The sequence below is a fragment of the Saccopteryx leptura genome, chromosome 3 (assembly GCF_036850995.1).
Source record: "Saccopteryx leptura isolate mSacLep1 chromosome 3, mSacLep1_pri_phased_curated, whole genome shotgun sequence".
In the NCBI taxonomy this organism is placed as follows: domain Eukaryota; kingdom Metazoa; phylum Chordata; class Mammalia; order Chiroptera; family Emballonuridae; genus Saccopteryx; species Saccopteryx leptura.
In genome coordinates, this window is record NC_089505.1 from 241,199,977 (window position 1) to 241,224,735 (window position 24,759).

Below are 24,759 nucleotides of genomic sequence, written 5' to 3' on the forward strand. Positions count from 1 at the left end.
GAGGGGGGGGGAACTCAGTTGTGCACTTATATGCCCTGAGCTTTTTACTTCTATTAGCATTTTATGGAAACAAGTGAATGGTGCTCCCTAGATCCCCTCATATTCCTCCGCACAGGTAAATAGTGCTCTCTGAAAAGGAAGAGAAGCCTGGTAAACATGGATTTTATAATTTAGTTGTCTACATCTGAAAACTAGAACTTCAGAGGGGGTATAACCATCAACATTGATTTATTTGATGATTAAAGGCATCCATTAGACCTTGTAAAATGTTGGTGAAAGGTTGGACTGTACAGGTGCCTTGCTGCAGTCCACCTTTAGTGTCTGGGGGTGTTAGTAGCTAATACTATCAGATGACTGGTTTCATTTCAGCACACTGTTATGGAATAAATGAATTTAAATGCCACCTGGTTAATGTCTATCCTTGGACCTTAGTAGAAATCCTGTTACTTGGCCAGGGAATATAATAGCAAAAGTGAGACAGTGGGTTAAAAAAGTAAAGAAAAAGAAAAAGCAAGCAAGCCAGCAAGAAAAATAAATTGTTCTTTTTGTCCAAACTAATATCTTAAACAAGTACACATTTTTTTACAAGCTTACTTTTGCTAAGATGAATAAATATGAAATGACTGTAGGGCAAAACACTTTTAAAAAGTCTCAGCCTCTTGATTTTCCCAAAGTGACATCATTAATGGTGACACATTGGTGTCCCTGTCTGCACATCCATTAGCCTCTCCTTGGGCCTTGAGCAATTTCGTTTGTCTTTCATGTTTTGGTTTACATGAGTGCCTTGCTCCATGCTCCTGGAGAGCACTGGCGACTTCTGGAATTCATAAGCGCTGGGTGTTTGAAGGCGCTGGGTGTTTGAAGGCGTCTTGTAAAGAGCAGTGTTATAGGATGAGGGGCAAGGATTCTGGTTTCAATCATTTGTACTTTCTGGGGTGGAACGAGAGATTTCCTACCCTTGACCATGTGGGGATGACCTCACTCACTCAAGGCTAAGTCCAAAAATTTTCGTCAGCTTGGGATTGTCTTAACATACTTTGGACAAAGAAGTGATTTCAATTTTTCTGTTCCTGATGACTTTTGGAGATTATTCCTAGACTGAGCTCCTTACTATTTTGTTAAGGTCTCATCTCATAGGATCTAAGCTTTGTCTCTGCATTTCCTATAGAAGTGGTTCTCAATCCTGACCTGCATGGTTTACTTACCTGCAGAGGTTTTTTAAAAAAAAGCAAAACCAACCTTAGAGATTCTTTGATTTGATGGGCCTGGAGCCCAACTTGTTATTTCAAAAAGTTCCCCAGGTGAGGGTCAAGTGTGACGTGCAGGTTGCCTATGGTGTCTAGAACACTTAAGAAACTTAGGTTGCCGGGACAAACAGATTTTCAATTTATGACGTTTGTTTATTTATAAAATAAGAAAATAAGAGTACTTAACCTGTCAGGATGCTGTGAGAATGAAAAGAAATATATGTGAATAGAGCTGGGGTTTGGCATCTAAGAGGATCTGGTTAAAAGGCAGTGCGTGCACATACATGCGTGCTCACACACACATGCATCATGCACTCATGAAGTGGGTAGCTTGCAGAAGTCCCTTTCCTAGGCTTAGCCATAGCCTATGGGTCCTCTGAGATAGCTTCTGGGACAATTTATTTCTGTAAAACCCTAGAACCAAATTCTAAACCTTTCCTTCAAGGTTGACCTCCATGCCCAGGTGCATGCTTGTGAGCAGTGTTTTCCAACTGCCGGTTCATGGACTGGTGCCAGTAGTCCAGAAATTTTGTGCTTGTCCACAGAGTTAACCACCTGATGTTGTGTAGAGTATAGACCCAATGATATTCTCTCTCTCTCTCTCTCTTTTTTTTTTTTAAAGCTAGAGAAACAGACAGACAACCCGACAGGGAGATGAGAAGCATCAACTCATAGTTGTGACACTTTAGTTGTTGTTCATTGATTGCTTCTCATATGTACCTTGACCAGGGGGCTCCACTTAAGCCAATGACCCCTGCTCAAGCCAGCAACCTTTGGGCTCAAGCCAGCGACTATGGGATCATGTTGATGATTCCATGCTCAAGCAGGCGACCCTACACTCAAGCTGGTGAGCCTGAGCTCAAGCTGGATGAGCTCGCACTCAAGACAGAGACCTCAGGGTTTCAAATTGGGGATCTCAGTATCCCAGGTCGATGTTCTATCTACTGCACCACCATCGGTCAGGTTATACCCAATAGTCTTAGTCGAATTCACTTATGCCCAGTGATTGCCACTTATCAGCCTGTGTCATTAATGAAAATACTTTTGAGGTTGTCTCAGATATCTTTGGAACTTGCAGGCTCATTCAAACAACCTTTTTGCACTGTGTAGAGCATTTACAAATTATGCACAATAGACAAAAAGCATTTGGACAAACTTATTAGTATTCAATGCATTGTACACGTGGAATTCAGAAATCTAGCAACAGCTTATACTGTGCTGCACTATTACATGTGGTAAGATAAAACTTTGTTGTGTGTTTCTGTTTGGGGCTGGCTTGGTTATTGGTCCCCAAGTGTAAAAAGGTTGAAAACCACTACTCTAGGAGAATGACCTGTAAGACCACCCAATGGGGCTTTTTGGCTTCTTGTGTCCAGTTGCACAAGAGGCAGAAGCTGGTCTAGATGACAGCTCATGTCCCTCCATATCTGTGATTCCTGAAACGCGTTGTAGTGCAGGGGTTCAACAATATCTTCATCATTATAATGAAGTGAAGCAATGCTAAGCAAAGCGTTTAGCACAATGCCAGGTGTATACTAAGCATTCAACAAATATTAGCAATTCTTAATAGTAATAGTTTTAAATCCTAGCTAGGTTCATGGGTCAGAGTGCTTCTAAATGTCTTTCCTCTGGTTTAGGGAGCAAATGCATAGGTTCTGGAGTAGGGCCAGTCCATTGGAAGTCTATGCCACCTACAGGCATCTGTGCCCTATTTATTTATTCATTCATTTAGTACACATGTATTGAGCACCAACTGTGTGTGTAGCCGTGGGCTCGGCACACAATCCTTTGACGTCTGATGTTCATGTATGGCTGTGTACATGGCTGGCACCCACAATACACAGGAAAACCCTCTTCTCTACACCACTTCTTCCTTTGCTTGCCTGCTGATAAAGCTGAGAATGTAGGGGAGCTCTGATAATGGCACCTTGCATCCTAGGTAGTAGACTGTAAAGTTAATCAGATGTGTATTATTGTAGATAAGGAAACAAGGCCTAACAGAGGAGTACTGGTCTAAGTTCAGATAGTAATTTAGTGGCCATCTGAGGCTAGAATCTGGTTTCCTGGTTAGGGAAGCAGAAAACAAAGGCTCTTTCCAGCTGACAGTTGCCTCTGTATTAAGGCCACAACTTGTCATGACAGTTTCACCCACACACAGGTGTTCTTTTTCTTTCGAAGAGCTGCAGTTCAGGGTTAAATGAAGTACTCTTGAATAAATCTAGAACAGTGATTCTCTTCTCATGACTATATTAGGTCATCTGGAAAGCATTTAAAAAATACTGATGTAGCCCCACCCCAAACCAATTAAATAAGCATTTGTGGGGGTGGAACAGGGGCCTCATATTGGTTTTTAAAGTTCTCCAGGTGTTTCTAATATACAGAAACTCTAATATACCTTCAATAATATAAACAGCAGTACTTCCAAAATGCTAATGAACATTTGTGTTATCTGGGGATTTGTTAAAATGCATATTCTGATTTAGTAATCATGTGAAGCTGGAAAGTCCTATATCTAATAAGCTTCCAATGAATGTTAATACTACCTGTCCCAGGACCACACTTGGAGTAGCAACTCCAGAGATGATCTGGGATTTTGTTTATCCACTATCACAATGACCTATGTGTTTCTTGGTCAATAGGTCTTATCAATTCTATCCCATTACTTTCTGCTGCTCCTATTCTCTCTCTTTTTATTTATTTATTAGCAAAAGAGAGAGATGAGAAGCATCAATTCTTCATTGTGGCATTGTAGTTGTCCATTGATTGCTTTCTCTTATGTGCCTTGATCGGGGGCTCCAGCAGAGCTAGTGACCCCTTGCTCAAGGGAGCAACCCTGGGCTTCAAGCCAGTGACCTTTGGGCTCAAGCCAGTGACCATGAGTTAATGTCTATGATCCCAAGCTCAAACCCACCACCCTGCGCTGAAGCCAGCGAGCCCACGCTCAAGCTGGTGAGCCCAGGGTTTCGAACTTGGGTCCTCAGCATCCCAGGTGGAGGCTCTATCCACTGCGCCACTGCCTGGTCAGGCTGCTCCTATCCTCTCTTGATCAATTGGTTCAACATTCTTTTCCCTGTTTGCCCACGATCACCTCCCATCCTGGCTATGCTCTCTGTCTGTGTCCTGATAGGGCTTTGTCACTCTTTCTTGCCTCTGCCCAAGCTGTTTTTACCCTAAAGAAAGTTCTTTCAGTCCTTGACCTATCTGTAAGAGACCACAGCTTCCCTGACCTCCTTTCACCCTGCACTAATCACCTATGACGATTGTCTAGGAACAATATGCCCTTCTGGTTCATTTCTGCCTGGTTCGGAGCAGATTAGGCTCTCAATAATCATTGAATTAACAAACAAAACCCCAACTCTGAGTGAGCAAGGCCAAAGACCTCAGCTGCTCTCCTTCCCATCAAAATGAATACCCCTTTGAGATTATGCATCATGCTTTAAACTCCTCACTGGAAAAAAAAAAAAAAAAGGTTGATAGAATTTAACAAAGTAAGTACTTATTTCCTGTCTGGGTTGAGTGGTTTAATACAGGCTTATAGCAGGCAGCGAGAAGAAATGAGAGGATGGATGCTGGCAGGAGTTTAGAGGTATGCTTTTAAATCTGGGCTCGTCCCAGCAGGGGGAACGACCAGAGCACCGGGACAGGGTGGGCACGGCCGACGGGGAGCCTTCCGGGGTGCTGGAGACTGTCGGAAGCGCGGGGAAGCAAGCAGGAGGCTGGGAGCGTGGAACCAACTTGGCGAGAAGGGAGGCGCCGCACGCTGCTGTAGTTCAGGTTTCCCTTCTTCTAAGCGCCCACATGGGCCGCTGGCTTGGGGAAGGGGGCGGGGGAGAGTGAGGGCAGGTCCAGAGCAGAGGGGGCGGAGGAGTGGGGAGACCGAAGGAAATGAGACAACCTTTTCCTCCCACTGACTCGGGCTCTTCCAGCGTCTCCGGGGCTCGGCGCGATCGCTCGTGAGAGCCGAGGCTGGGACCCCGCTCTCCGCGCAGTCCCTTGGCGGCTCTTCCACTGGGATATCTTTCCGAGGCGCCAGCGCCGGCGCAAGCTCCGGGCACCGATTTGTCGCGTCCTCCTGTCGGTGACCCACTCCAGGTCCCCCGGCTCGGCCTGCGCCCCCCGCTCACAGCCCCCGGAAGTACGTGCGGGCGGCCCCAGAGAAGGTAAGCGGCGAGCGAGAGCGCGCCCGGGGCGCCCGGCATCCCCAGCTCGCCCGGCTCCTCGGAGCGCCCCCTCTGCGGAAACACCCAGAGCACTTCTGACCTGAAGCCGCAGCTTTGTTCCCGGCCCCCCATCCAGGTGTTGTAGGCTGGGTCCCCTAGGGAACTCTGCTTCCCCAGCGCTTTTTTCTTTTTGCCTCTTCTTCCTCCTACTTTCCTGTTCTTTCTCCGCCCCAGGTTTCCCCCCAACCCTGATCCAATAACTCGCAGCTCCCAGCCTTTGCAGCCTCGCTTCGGGGACGGGTGCCTTCCAAATCTCCGCGCTTCTCTGCTCCTCGGTCTCCGGGAGCTTAGACTGAACTGGCAGGCCAGCGGCAGTGACTGGCTTCCACCCCGGGCCTGCTTGGTGCGGACCTGCCTGAAATTTCCGTGGTTCACGCTGAACTCATTTACCTGGCTCCTTTTGGAGGCACCCAGCTCGCTGAGCGCTTTTAGTGATTTCCATAACTCTGAAATCAGGGCGGATTGGGGAGTGACAAGGCTGTTGGCGCCCCCTAAGGCCCCAGGGGGACGCTGTGCTGGTGGAGAGAAGTGCAATCAGCTTCTTACCGCGCTAAGGGTCCCCAAGTTTGGGTTGTGGTGGTGGAGGTAGTGAAGAGGGTTACTGGATACCAACGCACATGAGGCGTGGAGGTAATAAGCATGGTTCCTAAAGCGAGGGAGGCCAACTTTATTGTGCTAATTTGCCATTTTGCTTTTATTCCCTGAGTTCTCACATCAAGTCCATGATTAGAAACTTTTACTCCTATTTTGTAAACGGACAAAGTGAGATGCAGAGAGGTTAACTAAGGAGCCAAGGGCCCCACATCTGGGAAGTGGCCCAGCCAGGATATTGGTATGACATATCCCATGCTCAGCCCTACAGAGGTGTTTCTCTGTATAGCTGGAGAAGGAACACACCGCCTCCTTCTGGTTTTTCCTTTTTTTTTTTTTTTTGTATTTTTCTGAAGCTGGAAACGGGGAGAGACAGTCAGACAGACTCCCACATGCGCCCGACCAGGATCCACCCAGCACGCCCACCAGGGGGTGAGGCTCTGCCCACCAGGGGGCGATGCTCTACCCCTCTGGGGCTTCGCTCTGTTGAGACCAGAGCCACTCTAGCACCTGGGGCAGAGGCCAAGGAGCCATTCCCAGCACCCGGGCCATCTTTGCTCCAAGCCTTAGCTGCGGGAGGGGAAGAGAGAGACAGAGAGGAAAGAGAGGGGGAGGGGTGGAGAAGCAGATGGGCGCCTCTCCTGTGTGCCCTGGCCGGGAATCGAACCCGGGACTTCTGCTTGCCAGGCCGATGCTCTACCACTGAGCCAACCGGCCAGGGCCGGTTTTTCCTTTTTGAGTCAGTACATCTTGATTCTATTTAAGAAAAGAATAGAAAGTCTAAAAAACAAACAACAAACAAACAAACCCAAAGGACTTATTTAATACTTCCTATTCTCCCAGTTTAGTGACAAGCACTGAGATTTCACCTTCGAACCTCACTCTTCCTGTCATCAGTCCATCACCAAATCTATAATTCTGCTTCAGTAGGCTGGGTTGAGTCTCTCTTCCTGAAAGGCAGTCAAGTTGGATGGCTAAGAGTGGGGGTCCTGGAGCCAGACCCCTGGCATTTGAATCCTGGCTGATGCCTTTCTGTGGCTGAATTTCCTCATCTGTAAAATGGGAATTGGAGGTTTTAAAGCAGTGGTTCTCAACTAGGGTTTTGATTTTGTGTCCCAAGTGACATTTGGCAATGTCTGGAGACATTTTTGGCTGTCTCCATGTAAGTGGCGGAAGATGCTATTCAACTGGTAGGCAGAGGCCAGGGATGCTGCAAAATTTCCTGTGATGAACAAGGCGGTACCCGCCCCGCCCCCTGCCAACAAAGGATTATCAGTCCCAAATGTTAATGGTGCTGAGGTTGAGAAACCCTGATATCATGTATCAGTTCATGAGGAGTGCTATTATTCCCAACTCTCACCCTCTTATCTGCTCCAGTTTGGTCAATTATTCTAGCTTCTGTCCCCAAATCTCCCTTCATTCCAGTGCCAGAATTCTGTTGTTAACACTTCAGCCAGCCATGCTATTACTACAGTCCCTTAACACCCTTGTTGGTTTCCAGAGCTATCAGCAGGGATGGGAATCTACACCTCTTTTACAAGCACTGAAGGTAGATCCTGTGCCTGTTAAAATGAAAACTTTTACAGAATCAAATCTCACCTCTGATGTTGGCACACATGGCTGTTCATGATTGGCCTCAAGTTACCTGCCCAGCCTAACTTTATGCAATGCAAGTTCCTCTGTTTGCCTCCCCTACCACCCAACTCATTATTCTTTCGGTATTCTAGGTTCTGACTTCTTGGAATGCCCTTCTTCCTTGACTGGCAAATTCCTCATCATTCTTGGGGATTAGAACTTAAGTCCCCTTCTGGGTGAAGCGTTCTTCAGGTCCTGCTAACTGATGCTCCCTGCTACACCAGCCCCAGCCCTTCTGCCTCCCCCCCCCCCTTTTCAATATATCTCTTCTGTAGTGAGTACTGCACTGTATAGGGGTCCTTTGTTCATCTCCCTACAGCTCTTTATGTACCTAGAAACTAACACAGTGGCATGCTTATGGTGGTGCTTAAGCTTGTGGGCTTTGGAGTCAGGCTGCCTGAGTTCAGATCCCAGCTCTGCCACTTATTAACTATCTGACCTTGAGCAAGTTGATTCGGTCTCTCAAAGCTTTATTGGTAAAATAGGAAGAAATAGTCTGCTTCTCTGCAAAGTAGTGTGACTAACTAAAGGGATAGTAATTGTTCATTTTAGTACTGAGTGACTACTCTTTGCCAGGATATAGTTCAGGTTTAGCATTTTATGCCTTTACTCATTTAATCCTCATAACAATGCTTTAAAGTTAGTATTGGTATTACCCTATTTTCTGGATAAAGAAATGAGGCACAGAGAGGCTAAGCAGTTTGGCCAAAGCCACACAGTTAATGAGGGGTAGGGCCAAGATTCATATAGACTTCTGGACTGCAGAACGCACACTCTTGACACTATGTGGGTAAAGGGCATAGCTGAATGCTCTGCATGTAGTAAGTGCTCAGTAAATATGAGTTGGGATTTGTTATGTGCATTAATAAAATCTGAAGTCCATTGGGTTTTCTGCCTGCACCATACTTGTGATCTAAGACTGTGCCAGTATTCTTAGAATTCCTGTCCCTTTCCTCTCCTGCTTACTCTGCCCTCAGCCACAGAGTGACAGGACACTGGAGTCAGTGCCTTGTCACAGTGCCAATGAACTTGTTGCTAATTGGAGCCTTATATTTGCCTGGTCAGGGTCAGAACAGCGTCAGAACAGCGTTAACCCTTTGGGGCTGGGGTGTGAAGTCAACAACATCTGCCTGGAGGAGAGAGAGGTGCAAACTTGGGGTCAGGAACTATCTGACTCCAGCTTTGTCCTTTCCAAGCACATGGCCTTGTCAGTGTGCACCTAACACATAAACATGGTGAAATCAATCAGTGGATGTGGGATGGATGGATGAATACCACCAGCTGGCTCTCCTACCTTATATTTGATCAGGTGCAGAGTATGCCTTCTCTCCAAATGTTATGAGGAACATTTATATATTAAAGGTAAACCTTGTTAAGAGAATTTAATGATCCATATGGGGTTTTGGAGAACAAAGTTTGGAACCAGTCACTGACTCGCTGTGAGTTGTGTGTGACACCGGATGCTAGGTTATGGCTGATCACTTCACCAATTTGGAATCTTTTATTTCCCTGAATGCAGCCTTGGGCTTTGAAAGCTAAGCCCCGCCCTTGCTGGTCCCTTGGCCACTTGTTGGGTAGACCAAACTGCCTTGCACAAAACCCTGCATATTTCTTCCACAGCTGCTCTGCCCAGCTGTGATCCCCTGAATTTGCTTATTTTGGCAGATTGTCCCCAGACTTCAGTGGGATGAGGTTACCTGGTGTGTGTAAGGCCTTGTGGTTTTGTTAGAGGTTGCAGAAATACTCTAGTAAGACTGCTTTTCTGGGTGGACAGGATGAGAACTTCCCTGACCATCAGCATGTCAGAGACCACTCAGACCCCCTGACTGCCTTTCTCCTTCAGACCCAGACTCTTGCTGCCTGCTGGCATTATCCTGAGTTTCCTGAGTCCCCAGCTGCCTGATCTCGGAAACAGACTGCCCCGATGGGCTAATGCCTGGAGTATAAGTCAGACCCAAGATCTTTGGGCATCACTTGCATTTCTACTGAGGCTTCTAAACTCGCCCAACAGGGAATATTGGGCCTGGTGCCAGGTGTTCAGACCTCTGATGTCACACTTTGTTGGCCCCTGTCTTGGGAAGCACCTCCTAACTGACCAGATTCTTAATGAAGCCGGTTTCTGCTTATGTGTCTGGTGCTAGGGAGAGACACTTCACCCTGTTAGGTGTTGAGTTGTGTTTCCTGTGAAATATTCCTTTGTTATTTGCCTCTGTGAAATCTGTGGCACTGTAAGGGGCATTTGGTCGAGACCACACTAGAGTGGTGACGGGATCTTCAGATGTTAGAGTGTGCTTGGAGTACACGTGGGGTGAGTAACTCTATGCTGGTGCCAAAGGCTCCAAGATGGAGAAGATGTGGGCCTTATAATCAGGGTCACAGTTCAAGACATGTGATGGACATGTGAACAGGTCTTTGGAGTGTATTAAGTGGAATAGGAAAGATCTGAGCAAAGCACTGGGAGCTCAAAAGAACCAGCCACCATCTCTGATAGAGGAGTCAGGAAAGGCTTCAGAGATCTGGCTCTTAATGCAGGAGCTTGCTGTGTTTGGAAGGACTGGTGATCATGGCTGTTACAGACAGGAAACTGCATGTACACTATGCAAAGCCAAGAAAGGGCCAGGCAAATGAGGAGGTCAGGGTGGGACTGGGGGGGGCTAGAGATGGACCTGAAAAAGCGGCTTTGACTTTTCAGCAGTCCGAGAGTCTGTTCCTGCAGTTGGGAGACAATGGGATCACGTTTAAAGCTCAGGTGTGCTGAGCTCTTTAAATGGTGGCTCTGCCTCCAGTCTCTGCTGGCCTGCTCCCTCCTGGGGCAGCGGGACCAGAGCCCAGGGGCCAGCAGAGGGACATTGTCTCCAGTAAGCAAAGAAACCCAGTCACAAAGCTGTGCTCCATGGTTTGAGTCTGCTGTTTTGTTTACTTTTCAAAGCCCTGTTTGATGAACTGTGGTGGCCTCTTCTGAGTTTGGAGTTTGGAACATTACCTTGAGCATCCAAAAGTCTGGATGAATTGCTAAGTAATTGATAAGTTTTTCAGGTCTTAGAGGGAAGGAGGAAGAGAGCGATAGAAGGGGGAGGGAGGAAATGAGAGAGAAAGAGAAACACACAGAGAGATTTACACACAGATAGATACTGATCAGATCTGGTCTTAAATAAACTCCGCATGTGAGCCAGCAGATCAGCTGTGGCTCAGAATGTGTCGTCAGAATGGACACATTTCTTGGGACTCAGGCTCACATTTGCAGTTCTTCTCCTTGGACCCAAAGCCTTTGCATAGGTTTCACCACAGGTGATGGGGACATATGCTTGTTGATTGAATGATCTATACAGGTGTTCCTACAGGTTGTTCCCAGACTGCATTCATTTACTCACCACTTAGGGACTTCTTGGTATATAGGAGGCACTTAATGTGTGACAAATGAGTGAAGGAATGTTCTAACATGAAACTCACATTCCGACACCCAAGGTGCTGATGGCCTGAATAGGGAGATAAGAAAACAGTCTGACACAGCACAGTGGGCGGCTAGTGCTATGACGGGGCAGATACGGGTGCAGAGGAAGACCCAGTCTAGCCAGGAGTCAGGAACAGAGGCAGAGAGAAGGATGGTCTCTACTGAATATGCTCCCTCCAGGAATGTGGCCCCACAGGTGGTTCCTAGTGTTTGATTATAGTAGTGACACTGGAGGCAGGTGTCAAGCCCTGTGCTAAGGGCTTTTGCATGAATCCCCACAGCCAGCCTTGGAGGTCAGAGTTAGAGGAGGAAAAACGGTTCCACCCACAGCTACAAGGGACCTGGGACCAGACTCAGGCTGCTGGGCTCTGAGCCCTTCCCCATTGACCCAGACGGTATCAGGATGGTCATCATGTCATCAGAGCTGCTGTTAGAAATTCTAGTTTTCAGAAGGGAAAGCACAGGTATGTGGGCTGCTGTGGCCAAGGAGGGAATGGCCATTTCCTCCCAGTTTCTCCGCTTTCCCTCCCCCTGCCTGATGTCTGCGGCCCTGCCCCGGGCAGTTAGCGCTCTGCTCCCGGGTTCAGCACCTCTCCCTTCCTCCTCTCACACCCCTTTGATCACTTAGGCAGCTTGCACTTTGTCCTCCACCGTGAGAGGAGGCGGAAATGTCGCTCAGCTCAGGGAGAAGTCAGCACAAACTTGAGAGGAGAAGAAGGCTTTTTACAGAGCACCTGTTGTAATTTAAGCCTCTCCCCTTTGCCCTGTGCCCTCCTGCCTGTGTCATTCAGTCAGGGCAGCCGCTGCAGGGAGCAGGTTTCAGGGGATCTTGTTTCTGCACGGGGCCCCCGATCAAAAGGGCTGCCTGAAGCCGTCTTGCCCTGGGCACGGACACAAACACGGCTGGCTTGTCCTTTCACTCGCTCATCTTGTTAAGACAAGACCGGCCACAGCCGCCTGTGGGAGGGGGCGGGAAGGGCTCTCTACTGGAAAACACGTGCTTCCCTTCACGGAGCTCCTGTCCTGTGTGCCACATGGGTGAGCAGCCTCTAACAGCAGCTTCCATCTTGCTGCGTGAGCAGGATGAGCACTGGACGGGGTGTCAGCACTGCCACTTGCCTGCTGTGAGGCCTTGGTCCCTCCCTCTCTCAGCAGGTCAGCTGCATGGGCAGGGATGGTGGCCTGGAAATTCACCAGTGTTAGAGCCTCTGCATGTCCAAGCTGCAGGGTGCACTGTGAGGACCTCATGGATGTGCAGAAAACGACTTGGACATTTAGAGTCTGGAAAAGCCACACATGAAAGTGGAGTGTCCCTGTAGGTGGGCTTGTGTGTCTGCTCAGCTCAAGCTGTCAGTATTTACTGACAGCCTCATGTGTTAAGCACAGTTCTAGGCCCTGAGGACCAAGATACTCTTCCTACCCAAGAATTTTAGCAATCCAGTGTGGAGACGGGAATCAGATAATAACACAGCATTTTACTGTCCATCTCGCTTTTTAAAGTCTGTTCTCTAAAAGCAGGACATACATCTTGTTGATTCCCGAGTCACTGGAGCCCGCTGGGTCTCTCGCAGGTCATAGGTGTTCAATCAATGAGTGTTCCACCACCTAAATTGCTGTGCAAGAGGCCACCACAGAGCCATTGGGCATCCAGACAAGCGACACCTAACTGAATTCATCTTAGGCAGCGGGTGGATCCAGGAGGACATGCATCTTGGAGGCTGAGATGGAGGCATCCGGCTGATGAGAGAAGAAGAGTATCCCAGGCAGAAGGACCGTGGGAAGTGTAGCATGGCTGGGGAGCAGGCATGGTGTGTTCCAAAAGAGGAAGGGAGCCTGACCTGTGGTGGCGCAGTGGATAAAGCGTCGACCTGGAAATGCTGAGGTCGCCGGTTCAAAACCCTGGGCTCGCCTGGTCAAGGCACATATGGGAGTTGATGCTTCCAGCTCCTCCCCCTTCTCTCTCTCTGTCTCTCCTCTCTCTCTTCCTCTCTGTCTCTCCCTCTCCTCTCTAAAATGAATAGATAAATAAAAAAAAATTAAAAAAAAAAAAAAAAAAAAAAAAAAAGAGGAAGGGAGGGAAAAAGGCCTGGGTGGAGAGAAGGCAGGCAGATCTGTAATGGACAATGTGACCACATCAGGAAGAACCTTGCTGAAGGATTTGTATTTTGTTCTGCCAGCATTGGGGAGCTACTGCAGGATTTCATGCAGCAGAGAGACTGGGTCAGAGTTTCATGGTCAAATAGACCTCTCTGGCAAGAGAGTAGATATTAAAGATGAGTAAGATCGGTGGCAGGAAGGCCAATTAGGATACCATTGCAGTGTATAGAGTGGAGAAAGCGGATTTGAAGTCAGACAGACCACAGTGCACATCCCAGCTCCACAATGTCTTTGTGTAACTTAGGTAGTTAATCAAATGTCTCTGAGCCTTGGTCTCCTCATCTGAAAACAAGGACTCTAATTCCTCCTGCATGGATGGTATGGGTAGTGCTCAGGATTATGTATGATGAGGTTTGTGAAGTGTCTACCACACTGATTGATCTGTAATTGGTATGTGATGATAGTAGCCATCATTACTTTTGAAATTATGGTTACTTATTATCATCCAGGTGAGAAATAATGAGATTCTATTGAAGGCACTAGTAATAAGGGTGGAGAATTGGGCACAGAGTCAAGAAATACTTTGGTAATAAAGTCCACCTGATGTGGTGACTCACCGAGCAGCGGAGTAGGTGAGGGGCAGGAGTCTGGCTTTTGGTCTAGGCAACCAAGAGGCAGGACATACGGTGGGGCTGTTCCCTGGGAGAGGTGACGGAGGAGGAGGAGGCAGCAAAGGAGCAGCATGTGCAGGAAAGGATGATGCACTCAGTTTCAGACACGCTGAATTTGAAGCATCTCGGGGATGGCCAGGAAGACGTGTCTAGTGGGTGGCATGGTTTTGTTGGTTTGACATTTGAGAGGTTCTTGAAGAAGATTCACATGCAAACTTCTAACGAGTAATGAAATCATGACATGGCTCAGTTGCTCAAAGCAAGGGTAGAGCAAGGGGAGAGGAATTATTATGGCTAATGCTAATTGAGTGTGTTCTGTGTGCTTTAAGTCCTTTATGCTCTCAGTATGCATTGCCTGGAAAGACTATAATTATGTCCATTTTTCAAATGAATAAACTGAGGCACAGGGATGGTAAGTAACTGCCTATGGTCATACAGATAGATATAAATAATGGGCCTAGGATTTTAGCCCAGGCAGTCAGGATCCCGGGCCTGTGCTATCGGTGTCTGAGCCAGACTTCCTCTGGGAGTGGTGGCTCAGGTCCTAGCAGTGACCTCTTACGGAAGGGAGGAAGAGGACCCGGTGGAGGCAGTGGGGGGAGGGGCTGGATGGGGGGGGGGAATGGGAGACTGGAATACGGGAGAAAAGAATTTCCAGAAGTGGGGAATCGACAGCATCATGTGATTTGGAAATCACTAAAAAAATCAAAAGAAATAAAATATCCCTGGATTTGGGAATTAAGAGGCTATTGGTGACTTAGTGAGGGTAGTTTGAAAGACAAGGTAGGTTGGGGAACGTGGGGTGAGGAAGTGGAAACACCAGGCATAGGCAATCCTTTCCAGAAGCTTGGCTGTGAAAGGATCAGGGAGAATAGATGGTAACTAGAGGTGTTCGGCGGAGGGAGTATTTTGGAATTGGAAAAAGCTTGTTAATATATAAGTGGGGAGGGACTGAGCCAGAGGAGGCCTCGTGAAGGGGCCACAAGCGCACTGTGCACATGGGGAGGAGTACCTCAGTGTTGACCTGCCTCTTCCACAAAGATTTGGAATATTTCTCCCCATGTTCTGGGTGGCTTTTATATTGATGGTTAGAAATCATTAAGAAGTCTCTGTTAGGTGATTTGTATTTTCAGCTTTTGTTAGGTGGAGAAGAGAAAATTTTTTTCACAATAATACCCAGCTGTGAATCATCACATGTTGTTAGATCCAGACCATGTCAAAGTCATCTGCAGTACTCTCTCCTCTGAATTTGTCTTTGAAGGATTCTTGAGAAAGCAGTGTGCTGGCACTCCATGTCACACACTAGGAAGTAGTGTCTGCTCTGTAGACATCGGGGTGCTAAGGGGAGTGGGGGGCACAAAGCCTGGAGAGAAGAGAAAGGGACACCCTACAGTGGGGTGGGGGTGGGTAGAGTGGAGGGGACACTGGCTTTGAACTGGACATAAGACACTTGATCCTCTGAGCAGAAGGAAAGATGATTGGGCAGAAGGTAAGTCTATAGAAGATGGATGCGTGGATCTTACAGGAAATGGGAGACACATTATAAGGAGGTTTGCTGGGTGACAACCCTATGCTTACAATGACTCTAGATGATTTGGCTACTGCCATTTAAGCTCTTAATAATGGAAAAGACTGACATTTCCTTATGAATGCTCTGTTGCCAGGCTTAAAGGACACAGGTCCAACAGACTCTGAGAAAATGTATTTATCTAGAGCCAAAGACAATCTCTGTTATTTTAATACATAACATTCTTTTGTTGTTCAGATCAGAGGTAGATACCATAGAGGGTTAATGTTTGACTTAAATAAGAAACTCAGTTTTGCCTTGGTTCATGGTGCTGACATCCGTGAGGCTCAGGGCTAGAATTAGGGTTTGGCTGCCAACTTCATATATTTGCCTTGGTGGAAAAGGCGTCTTTGCGCTTCTTGGAAACATCTAATGAAATGCACCCACCTCCACAGAGGGCCTTTATGGGTGGGTCTCTCCCAATGTGACACTCTACAGAATCAGAAAGGCCACTTAAGAAATGGCTTTGGGAAATATATAGATAGATACTTTCTACACAAAGCTGCAACTCAAATGAATTATTTGCTTGATCTTGAGCTTTCAGTATCAGAAAAAGTGAAGAGTACATCTTTCAAAGGTCATATTTCAAGCTTGAAGTTTCCCTTGGCACTAGACACTGTGAAGCAAGGGAGGATCATTCCTGCTTAACCCTTTCCAACCCCATCTTGCCAAGGTGTCTCACCTGGATGTGAGCATGGTGTGGAGTGCCTTTGGCTGGGTGTGGGTGTGATGGACAGACAGGACACTCTCCTTAGGGAGAGAGGGGTGAAGCTGCAGGAACCTTGCCTACCTTTCCCCAGTAGACAGGAGGAGAAGATATCCTTCTCTAGGAGGGCATGGCTGGGGCGTTGTGTGGTTCAGTGCAAGCATGGACTCAGTGATATAATCCTACATGTGGTTTTATTCCAATTCCATGAGGTCTGAATTTGCTCTCATGGGAAAGGGCTATGCAAGCACTACACATTGATTTCAGGAATGAGTGACTAGAGCTGTATATGTGCTCCAGAGTTATCAGTGGTGCTTATGCCTATCCAACCTTCTGGACCATGGGCCTGCAAGAGGGTCTGAGAGGCAGAATTTGGCATGCTCAGAAAATAACAGCTTTGATGCCTTAGTTTCTTTCATTTGTATTTGATTCATTCATAAAATTATTTCCCCCCATTCATCTAATCATTTGTTCATTGAACAAATTGAGCACCGACTCTAGACCAGGTGATGGTAATGTGGTGATAAACCCAGCATTTAGTTCCTGCCTTCTTGGAATTCACAGTTGTTAAGGAAACACATAAAAGAAGTAAATTCACAGAGAAATACATGATTACAAACTGCGGTAGGTACTATGCTGGTAAAGAACAGGGTGGGCCAGGAGAGTTAGAGTAAGGGTGTCTAGCAAGAAAGACAGATTTGTAGACCTGTATCTACTGTATATGACGTACCATTTATTGGTGGAATATCACTGCTTAGGAGGGAGTTCCTGAACCTTGGGCTGAGGGGCTAATTCTGGAAGGCTTCAAACCTGGAAGAGTGGGTAGACATTTTTGGTGTGGAAAGGGAGTAGTGGTGTTCTGGGTGGAGGGAACCTGGTGTGTTTGCAGGACTCATTCAGCAAGGATGGAGTTAGGCTACACGTAGGGGAGTAGTGAGAGGTGAGCCAGGAAGGCTGGCAAAGGCAAATGAACTCAGCTCAGACATCATTTGAGAGGCCAGTCACTGGATGGACTGATGAGCTACCAAAGGGAGTATTCTAGAACAAGTTACCAGGGGTCTAGCAAACCTTTTCTGTCAAGGATAAGATGGTATCTTTATTATATGCAGCTTAAGTGTCTGTTTGTCGCCGATAGCTTATTGGTTACTTGCGTAACTGTACTAGCCAATGGGGTGAAGTTGCCACGGCATTCAAATAGTCCCGCCTTCTGGCATGCTACCTCACAAATTGAGGTTAAAGATTGGAGCAATTATTATGCTGTAAAGAAATCTTAACACCAGAAGGGGTCTTTGCAATGGTACAAGACTAGAGGTTCTCCAATTGAAAAATAATGTCATAATAGCTAAGTCTTTGACTGGCTCCTCTAAAGGTGAAATACATGTCATTCCAAGAATTGATTTGGCTCCATCTCAAACAGGGTTGCCGTTTCAATTGAGATGTAGACAATTTCCTGTAAAACTTGCCTTTGCTATGACCATCAATAAGTCTCAGGGCCAAACGCTTAAGCGTGTTGGCATTTTTTTACCTGAGCCTGCATTTGGACACTGTCAACTTTATGTTGCCTGTTCAAGAGTTCGTGAAAGAACGGACGTAAAATTAAAAATAATTGATGGTCCTCTGCAAGGTGAGCTTAAAAATGATGGAAAGATCTACACAAGAAATGTGTACAAAGAGATCTTTGACATGTGAATTAACATTTTATTATTTAAATCACCTTTATTTATTGAGCTAGCGGTGGCTCTTAAGAAATGTACCGCCAGTGGTTTCCTTCATTGCACTCTACTTTAAGCAATTAAGCAAGTAGAAGGGGGAAACCCCGTGGGGCAGTAAGCAAAGGGGCGTCCTCGCCGCCTGCCCTGGGTAATTCAGTTTGAATTAGCAGACACCTTTGCACAAATCATTTTAATTACAATTTATAATATCTAGAACAGCGGTCATTTCATATGACTGCTGGGCTTTCTAGTATATATATATATATATCTTTGGCCCTAATTACAGTTTAATAAGGAATAAGAGAAAAATGAAATGTGGAATTCTTCACAGGGATTTTCTTGAGGGAAAACGCAACAAAATTATCACCTGTAATGTTTAAAAAATGCTTTTTATTGTGGGATGTTACCCATATAGTGAAAAATCCATCAAATAATTATGCATTTTCATGAATTATTGCTATTTGGCACATAGCCACTATCTGGGTCAACACATAACATGGTAGCACGGCAGAAACTCCTCCTATGTCTCTTTCATCCCACTTCCTTCATGCCCATTAAAGATGATCACAATTTGGATTTTCAGAACTTACTTTTGAATCATTTGCTAAACTTTTATAAACAAAAATGATGGCTTTAAAGAACATATAATTTCATGAAGTGGAAGCATCTTGATGATTTTCACTGGCACAGAGATAAATATAGCCATGTCTTTTATTATTATTTATTTTATTTTATTTTTTTTGTGACAGAGACAGATAGAGAGACAGAGAGTGGGACAAATAGGGACAGATAGAAAGGGAGAGAGATGAGAAGCATCAGTTCTTTGTTGCGGCTCCTTTCTTGTTCATGGACTGCTTTCTCATATGTGCTTTGACTGGAGGGGGGCTACAACAGAGCAAGTGACCCCTTGCTCAAGCCAGCAACCTTGAGATCAAGCCAGTGAGCTTGGACGTAAGCCAGTGACCTTGGGGTCATGTTTATGATCCCATGCTCAAGCCAACAACCCTGTGCTCAAGCCAGCAACCTCGGGGTTTTGAACCTGAGTCCTCTGAGTCCCAGTTGGATACTCTATCCACTGTGCCACTGCCTGATCAGGCGAGCATAGCTATATCTTAACTAGAAAGCCCGGCGGTCATACGAAATGACCACTGTTCTAGATATTATAAATTGTAATTAAAATGATTTGTGCAAAGGTGTCTGCTAATTCAAACTGAATTACCCAGGGCAGGCGGCGAGGACGCCCCTTTGCTTACTGCCCCATGGGGTTTCCCCCTTCTACTTGCTTAATTGCTTAAAGTAGAGTGCAATGAAGGAAACCACTGGCGGTACATTTCTTAAGAGCCACCGCTAGCTCAATAAATAAAGGTGATTTAAATAATAAAATGTTAATTCACATGTCAAAGATCTCTTTGTACACATTTCTTGTGTAGATCTTTCCATCATTTTTAAGCTCACCTTGCAGAGGACCATCAATTATTTTTAATTTTACATCCGTTCTTTCACAAACTCTTGAACAGGCAACATAAAGTTGACAGTGTCCAAATGCAGGCTCAGGTAAAAAAATGCCAACACGCTTAAGCGTTTGGCCCTGAGACTTATTGATGGTCATAGCAAAGGCAAGTTTTACAGGAAATTGTCTACATCTCAATTGAAACGGCAACCCTGTTTGAGATGGAGCCAAATCAATTCTTGGAATGACATGTATTTCACCTTTAGAGGAGCCAGTCAAAGACTTAGCTATTATGACATTATTTTTCAATTGGAGAACCTCTAGTCTTGTACCATTGCAAAGACCCCTTCTGGTGTTAAGATTTCTTTACAGCATAATAATTGCTCCAATCTTTAACCTCAATTTGTGAGGTGGCATGCCAGAAGGCAGGACTATTTGAATGCCATGGCAACTTCACCCCATTGGCTAGTACAGTTACGCAAGCAACCAATAAGCTATCGGCGACAAACAGACACTTAAGCCGCATATAATAAAGATGTGAGTCACAAAGAATACATAGGAAGCCCAGTGTATCACCATTGAGATATTGTTACTTGATAAAAGGCCCTGTTAATCTTGCATCTCATCACCCATCTAATCTAATCAGATGATAACTTAATCACCCACCCATCCTAACATCTGCTAATCTAATCTGTCTAGCCACTGGTTGAGTGGCCCCTGCGAATCTAATCACCTGGATTAATCAAAATCAGCCACAAATGTAATTGGCCCACAAATGAATTGGGGCTTTAATCAACCGCCTGATGCCTAGATCCTTAATCTAATCAACTGCTTAGTCTGACTGAGCCATTCTTCGATCAAACGCTTTAATCTGATCAGCTGCTGATCTGATCAATCATTCAAATGAATCAGCAGCTTTATAAATCACTCCTTGAACCAATCAGCTGCCTAATTTAAGAGCGCTGATCTAATCTGTCTTTAATCTAATCAGCCGTGGATCTAATAGCCAGCTATGTAACTGGTTGCTAATCTTATCTACCACTCCCTAAAACAGGGCCTGATTTAATCCAGCTCCCGCCGCACTTCCAGAAGGGGAACCTCTTTCATTGGTGGTCAGTGAGAGGAGCTCTGTATGTGGTGGCCCTCCAATGGTCTGAGGGACAGTGAACTGGCCCCCTGTGTAAAAAGTTTGGGGACCCCTGGGATTGACTTAATTGAACCCTTAATCCAGTGGTTCTCAAACTTCTTGAAGTTGGGGCGCCTTTAAAATCCTACAAATAATTGTAGGCACACTATACACAAATTTCTGAGAAATATGTTATAATAATTAAGTCAAATATTAAAGAAAAAAATATAAAGTCCAAGCGTGCTTTTATGGTAATGAAACAAAATAAATATGACAAAATTAAATTTATTCTGATATTAAAAAGCTTTTTATGTTACATTTTTTGGAGTTATGCTTTTTAGAATTCATAAAAGGATTAAAATAATAAGATGACAAAAAAGTTATCTATATCTATCTATCTATATCTATCTATCTATCTATCTATCTATCTATCTATCTATCTATCTATCTATATACATTCTTAGTAAGGTTTAGTAAATTTGGCAGGTCCCGGTGTGAATGTGTTTAGTTTTTTCATTCTTGTGTTTATGAGAAACAGGAGCCTGATGTGTCCTAGCAATTTCTTCAATGTTTGGACATATATTTGAAAGGCAAACTCTCATTTCCTCGTCAATACGTTGAAGAATTCCTCTCTTTTTACTCTTAATTGTGTTGAGTGCAGAAAACCCCCACCATACATATCTTAACTTTACATCAAACAGAATAGAAGAAACTTGCCTCCAGTCTTTCCAGAGAACATGGGGGTTAGTGTAAACAATCCAGCACCACAGCTTAACAGCCTTTTGCAACCTAATCAGGCAAGTGAGGTGGGGGGTTGGGCAGACTGTCAATTTACAGCCAATTCCCCACACCTCTGTCCCCCAAAAATCTAAACTCCAAAAACCCTGTTGGATTTTTGTCCCCAACAGGCACATATTTCTCTGGAATACCATAGGGCGCACCTGGAAACCTTCTAGGGCAGTGGTCCCCAACCCCTGGGCTGTGGACCAGTACTGGTCCGTGGGCCATTTGGTACCGGTTCACAGAGAAAGAATAAATAACTTACATTATTTCCATTTTATTTATATTTAAGTCTGAACTATGTTTTATTTTTAAAAAATGACCAGATTCCCTCTGTTACATCTGTCTAAGACTCACTCTTGACGCTTGTCTCGGTCATGTGATACATTTATCCGTCCCACCCTAAAGGCCGGTCTGTGAAAATATTTTCTGACATTAAACCGGTCAGTGGCCCAAAAAAGGTTGGGGACCACTGTTCTAGGGCACACTAGTGTACCCTGGCATACACTTTGTGAACCACTGCCTTAATCTGATCGGCTACTAATGTGATTGGACCTTGATCTAATCAACTGTGTAAACTAATCTGTCAATCATTTTTTAACTGGTATTATGGCGCAAGAATTTTTAAACATTCAATACCTGAGTATTTTTAGTCATGGGCAGTGACCTCTTTTCCTTTAAATTGTAAAAAAAAAAAAAAAATGATAACAGCCAAATCAAAGACTGTGAATGTTCTGTCTTAAACCATAAATATATAGACCATGTAACAAAGAGTTGTGTCTTATTGAGCACATCACATAAGGTTGTGTCTGAGTCTTGGTAGGATCTGTCTGCCTGCCTAATCTAATCCACCCAATCTAATCGACCTCTTAATCTAGTCAGCTGTTCAAGCTAATCGGCCACTAATCTAGCCAGATGTTAATGCGACCAACCTTTAGTCCTATCAGCCACAAATCTAATCAGGCTGCTAATCAGCTGCTAATCTGAGCCTACTGCCTAATCTAATAACAGGGGATGCAGCCACTCAGTTGTGCCACTGTAGTGCAGGAGCAGCCACAGACAGCATGTAAATGAAATGAGTGTGACTCTGTTCCAATAAAACTTTATATACAAAAAACAGGCCCTGGGCTGGATTTACCTGTGAGCTAGTTTATTAAGCCTTGCTCAAGAAGGATAATTGTGGTGGCTCAGTGGAGGGTTGGATTGGAGGATGAGGCGAGAATGGAGGTAAGGAGGCCAGTTAGGACACGTTGCTTTAATTCAGGGGAAGTAAAGGCGAGATCATGGGGAGGAATGGTTTGTGACATGCTTCCACATTGAAATAACAGGACTATAGGACCAATTTTCTGGGGACATCTCTAGTTGTTTCTTTAATGTTTAGTGGATTGATTCTTCCAGTAAAGAAAAAAAAAAATTGTGGCTGCTCTGGATGTGTGACTCAGAACCACCCGTACAGCTCAAGAGATCACCTGCTGGTCACAAGACACTATGCTGGGTGCATTACATAGATTACCTCATTATTCAGCAGAATTCTCAAGGATTATAAATTGAATTTGCTATTTTCCAAACTCAAGTTTAGAAATCGTAAGTCATTTGCCCAAAGTTACATAGCTGGTAAACAGTGGAGCTGACAGTGGACCCAGGTCTGGTGTCAAAGCCTGTGCCATTCCTAAAATGTAGTCTTTCTCCCATCTCATCTGTGCAGCTCCCTCCTCTGTTTCTGTTCAGACCCATCTAGCCTTTTAAGGTTCTCAGAAAGTCTCTGGCCTAGCAAGAACTGAACCTGTGTTTTAGCTTTAAAACTGTTAGGTGTGTACTATTCTGTGTTTGATGAAGGACATACAGACTTGGTTACAGCTCTAATCTGATGATTTTGTTACAGCTCTAATCTGATGATTTTGTTCATGTGACAGTATGGAGAACACAGTGTGGTATTAGGTTATGTAGGTTATGGATTAGGCAATCCCTGAATTTAAGTGCCTAAATTAGAACATTGTCTTATTTACTGACTAATAACAGAAGTACAGGAGATATTTCTCAAGTTGAGGTCAAAGTATCAGACATGGAGAAATTTGTAGGTTTAAACTCTGGAGGTAAAGGTTAGCCTCTGAAAGGACCAATCTAACGAGTGTCAAGGAAATCAATTCAGTTACCATTCTCCAACAGGTTGTTTAGTAACCCCACTGATTATTAATTAGTGTCTATCTAGGTTCAAATAGGGACTGTCTCTGTGCCGAATATTTCAAACAGGACTTTAGAGACAGAAATATTCAAGAACAAACTGAATTATATCATGGATACAGAGGTCCTTTTAGTGAAACCTGTTGGCCAGGATTGGGTCACGGTAAACAGAATGGCAAAGAGACCCCAGGATTGATCGAATCAATGGCATGACCTACGCCTTGGGCCAGGAAGGATGGAAACACAACAGAAGTGGAGCTCGTCCGGCACAGATGAAGGGGAATGAATGCCTGTTGTGGAGATAAGCATCAGTGTTTGCCATACTTGTTGATCTGTTTTGACTACCAGCCTGTATTAGTTTCCCAGGGCCGCCATAACAAAGTGCTACAATCTGGATGGCTCAGTAACAGAAATTTATTGTCTCTTAGTTCTGGAGGCCAGAAAAGGGATCAGCAGAGCTGTGCTCCCTCTGAAGACACTAGGGAAGGATCTGTTCCACATTTCTCCCCTGGCTTCTGGTAGTTTTAAGCATTTAGTCTTTCCCGAGTGGGTCTTTGCATCATCTTCCCTCTATGTGTCCCTGTGACCAAATTCCCCCTTTAATAAAGACACCAGTCATATTGAAGGAGGGCCCACTCTAATGACCTCATCTTTACTTGGTTAATCTGACAAGACCCTATTTCCAAATATGGTTACTTTCTGAGATACTGGTGTTTAGGATCCCAGCATATTTTTTTTTGAGGGGCATAATTCAACCCATAATACAGCCCTTTCCCATGGAGAATTCAGACTGCTTTCTCAGACTGAGGTGACTCAGTGGGACTCAGTCCAGATCCTACTTCAGGGTATTTTCATCTGTGGTCATTCTTCTGTCTACTTCCTCCATATGATGTTTGGGAAATGGGGATTCTCTCTCTGTTTACTCATAGTTTATCACATTTCAGATGATTTCCTGTCCTAACTGCTCAACCAGCCTTCTCTCGGCCATACTCACTGCATTAGTTCTCCCAGCTCTCCTGTCCCTACTTTCCACTTTGCTTATTCACTTATTAGTTCACATCACAGGAAGTGTTGAGTTCGTACTGTGTTCCAGGCATACACTAAGCTCCAAGGATATAAAGATGAGAAAAGGCGAGAAAGGCAGTTCCTGCTCTCAGGGAGTTCTGGGAGGCCACACTAGCAAATCGTGTGAAACAATTGGACAAGGGAGTATGCATGCAGGTTTTTACTGTGTTGCTCTCACCCTAGTGTCTCCCTTGGCTCCCTGGTGTTGACAGGGGAGAGTACAAGCTAGCAGAGAGTACTAGGCCCCTTCAGCAGCTTCA

General features: G+C 45.3%; 1 protein-coding gene across 1 annotated transcript in view; it reads left to right on the forward strand.

Moving 5' to 3' along the window:
* Window positions 1-2,575: 2,575 nt before the first annotated feature.
* EVA1A (eva-1 homolog A, regulator of programmed cell death) overlaps window positions 2,576-24,759 on the forward strand; it is a 65,040-nt gene continuing 42,856 nt past the window's right edge. Inside the window, exons 1-3 of the mRNA XM_066372707.1 lie at window positions 2,576-2,582; window positions 4,866-5,021; window positions 5,174-5,407. Of these exons, the coding sequence (XP_066228804.1) occupies window positions 2,576-2,582; window positions 4,866-5,021; window positions 5,174-5,407 (397 nt within the window). The remainder of the gene's footprint in view (window positions 2,583-4,865; window positions 5,022-5,173; window positions 5,408-24,759) is intronic.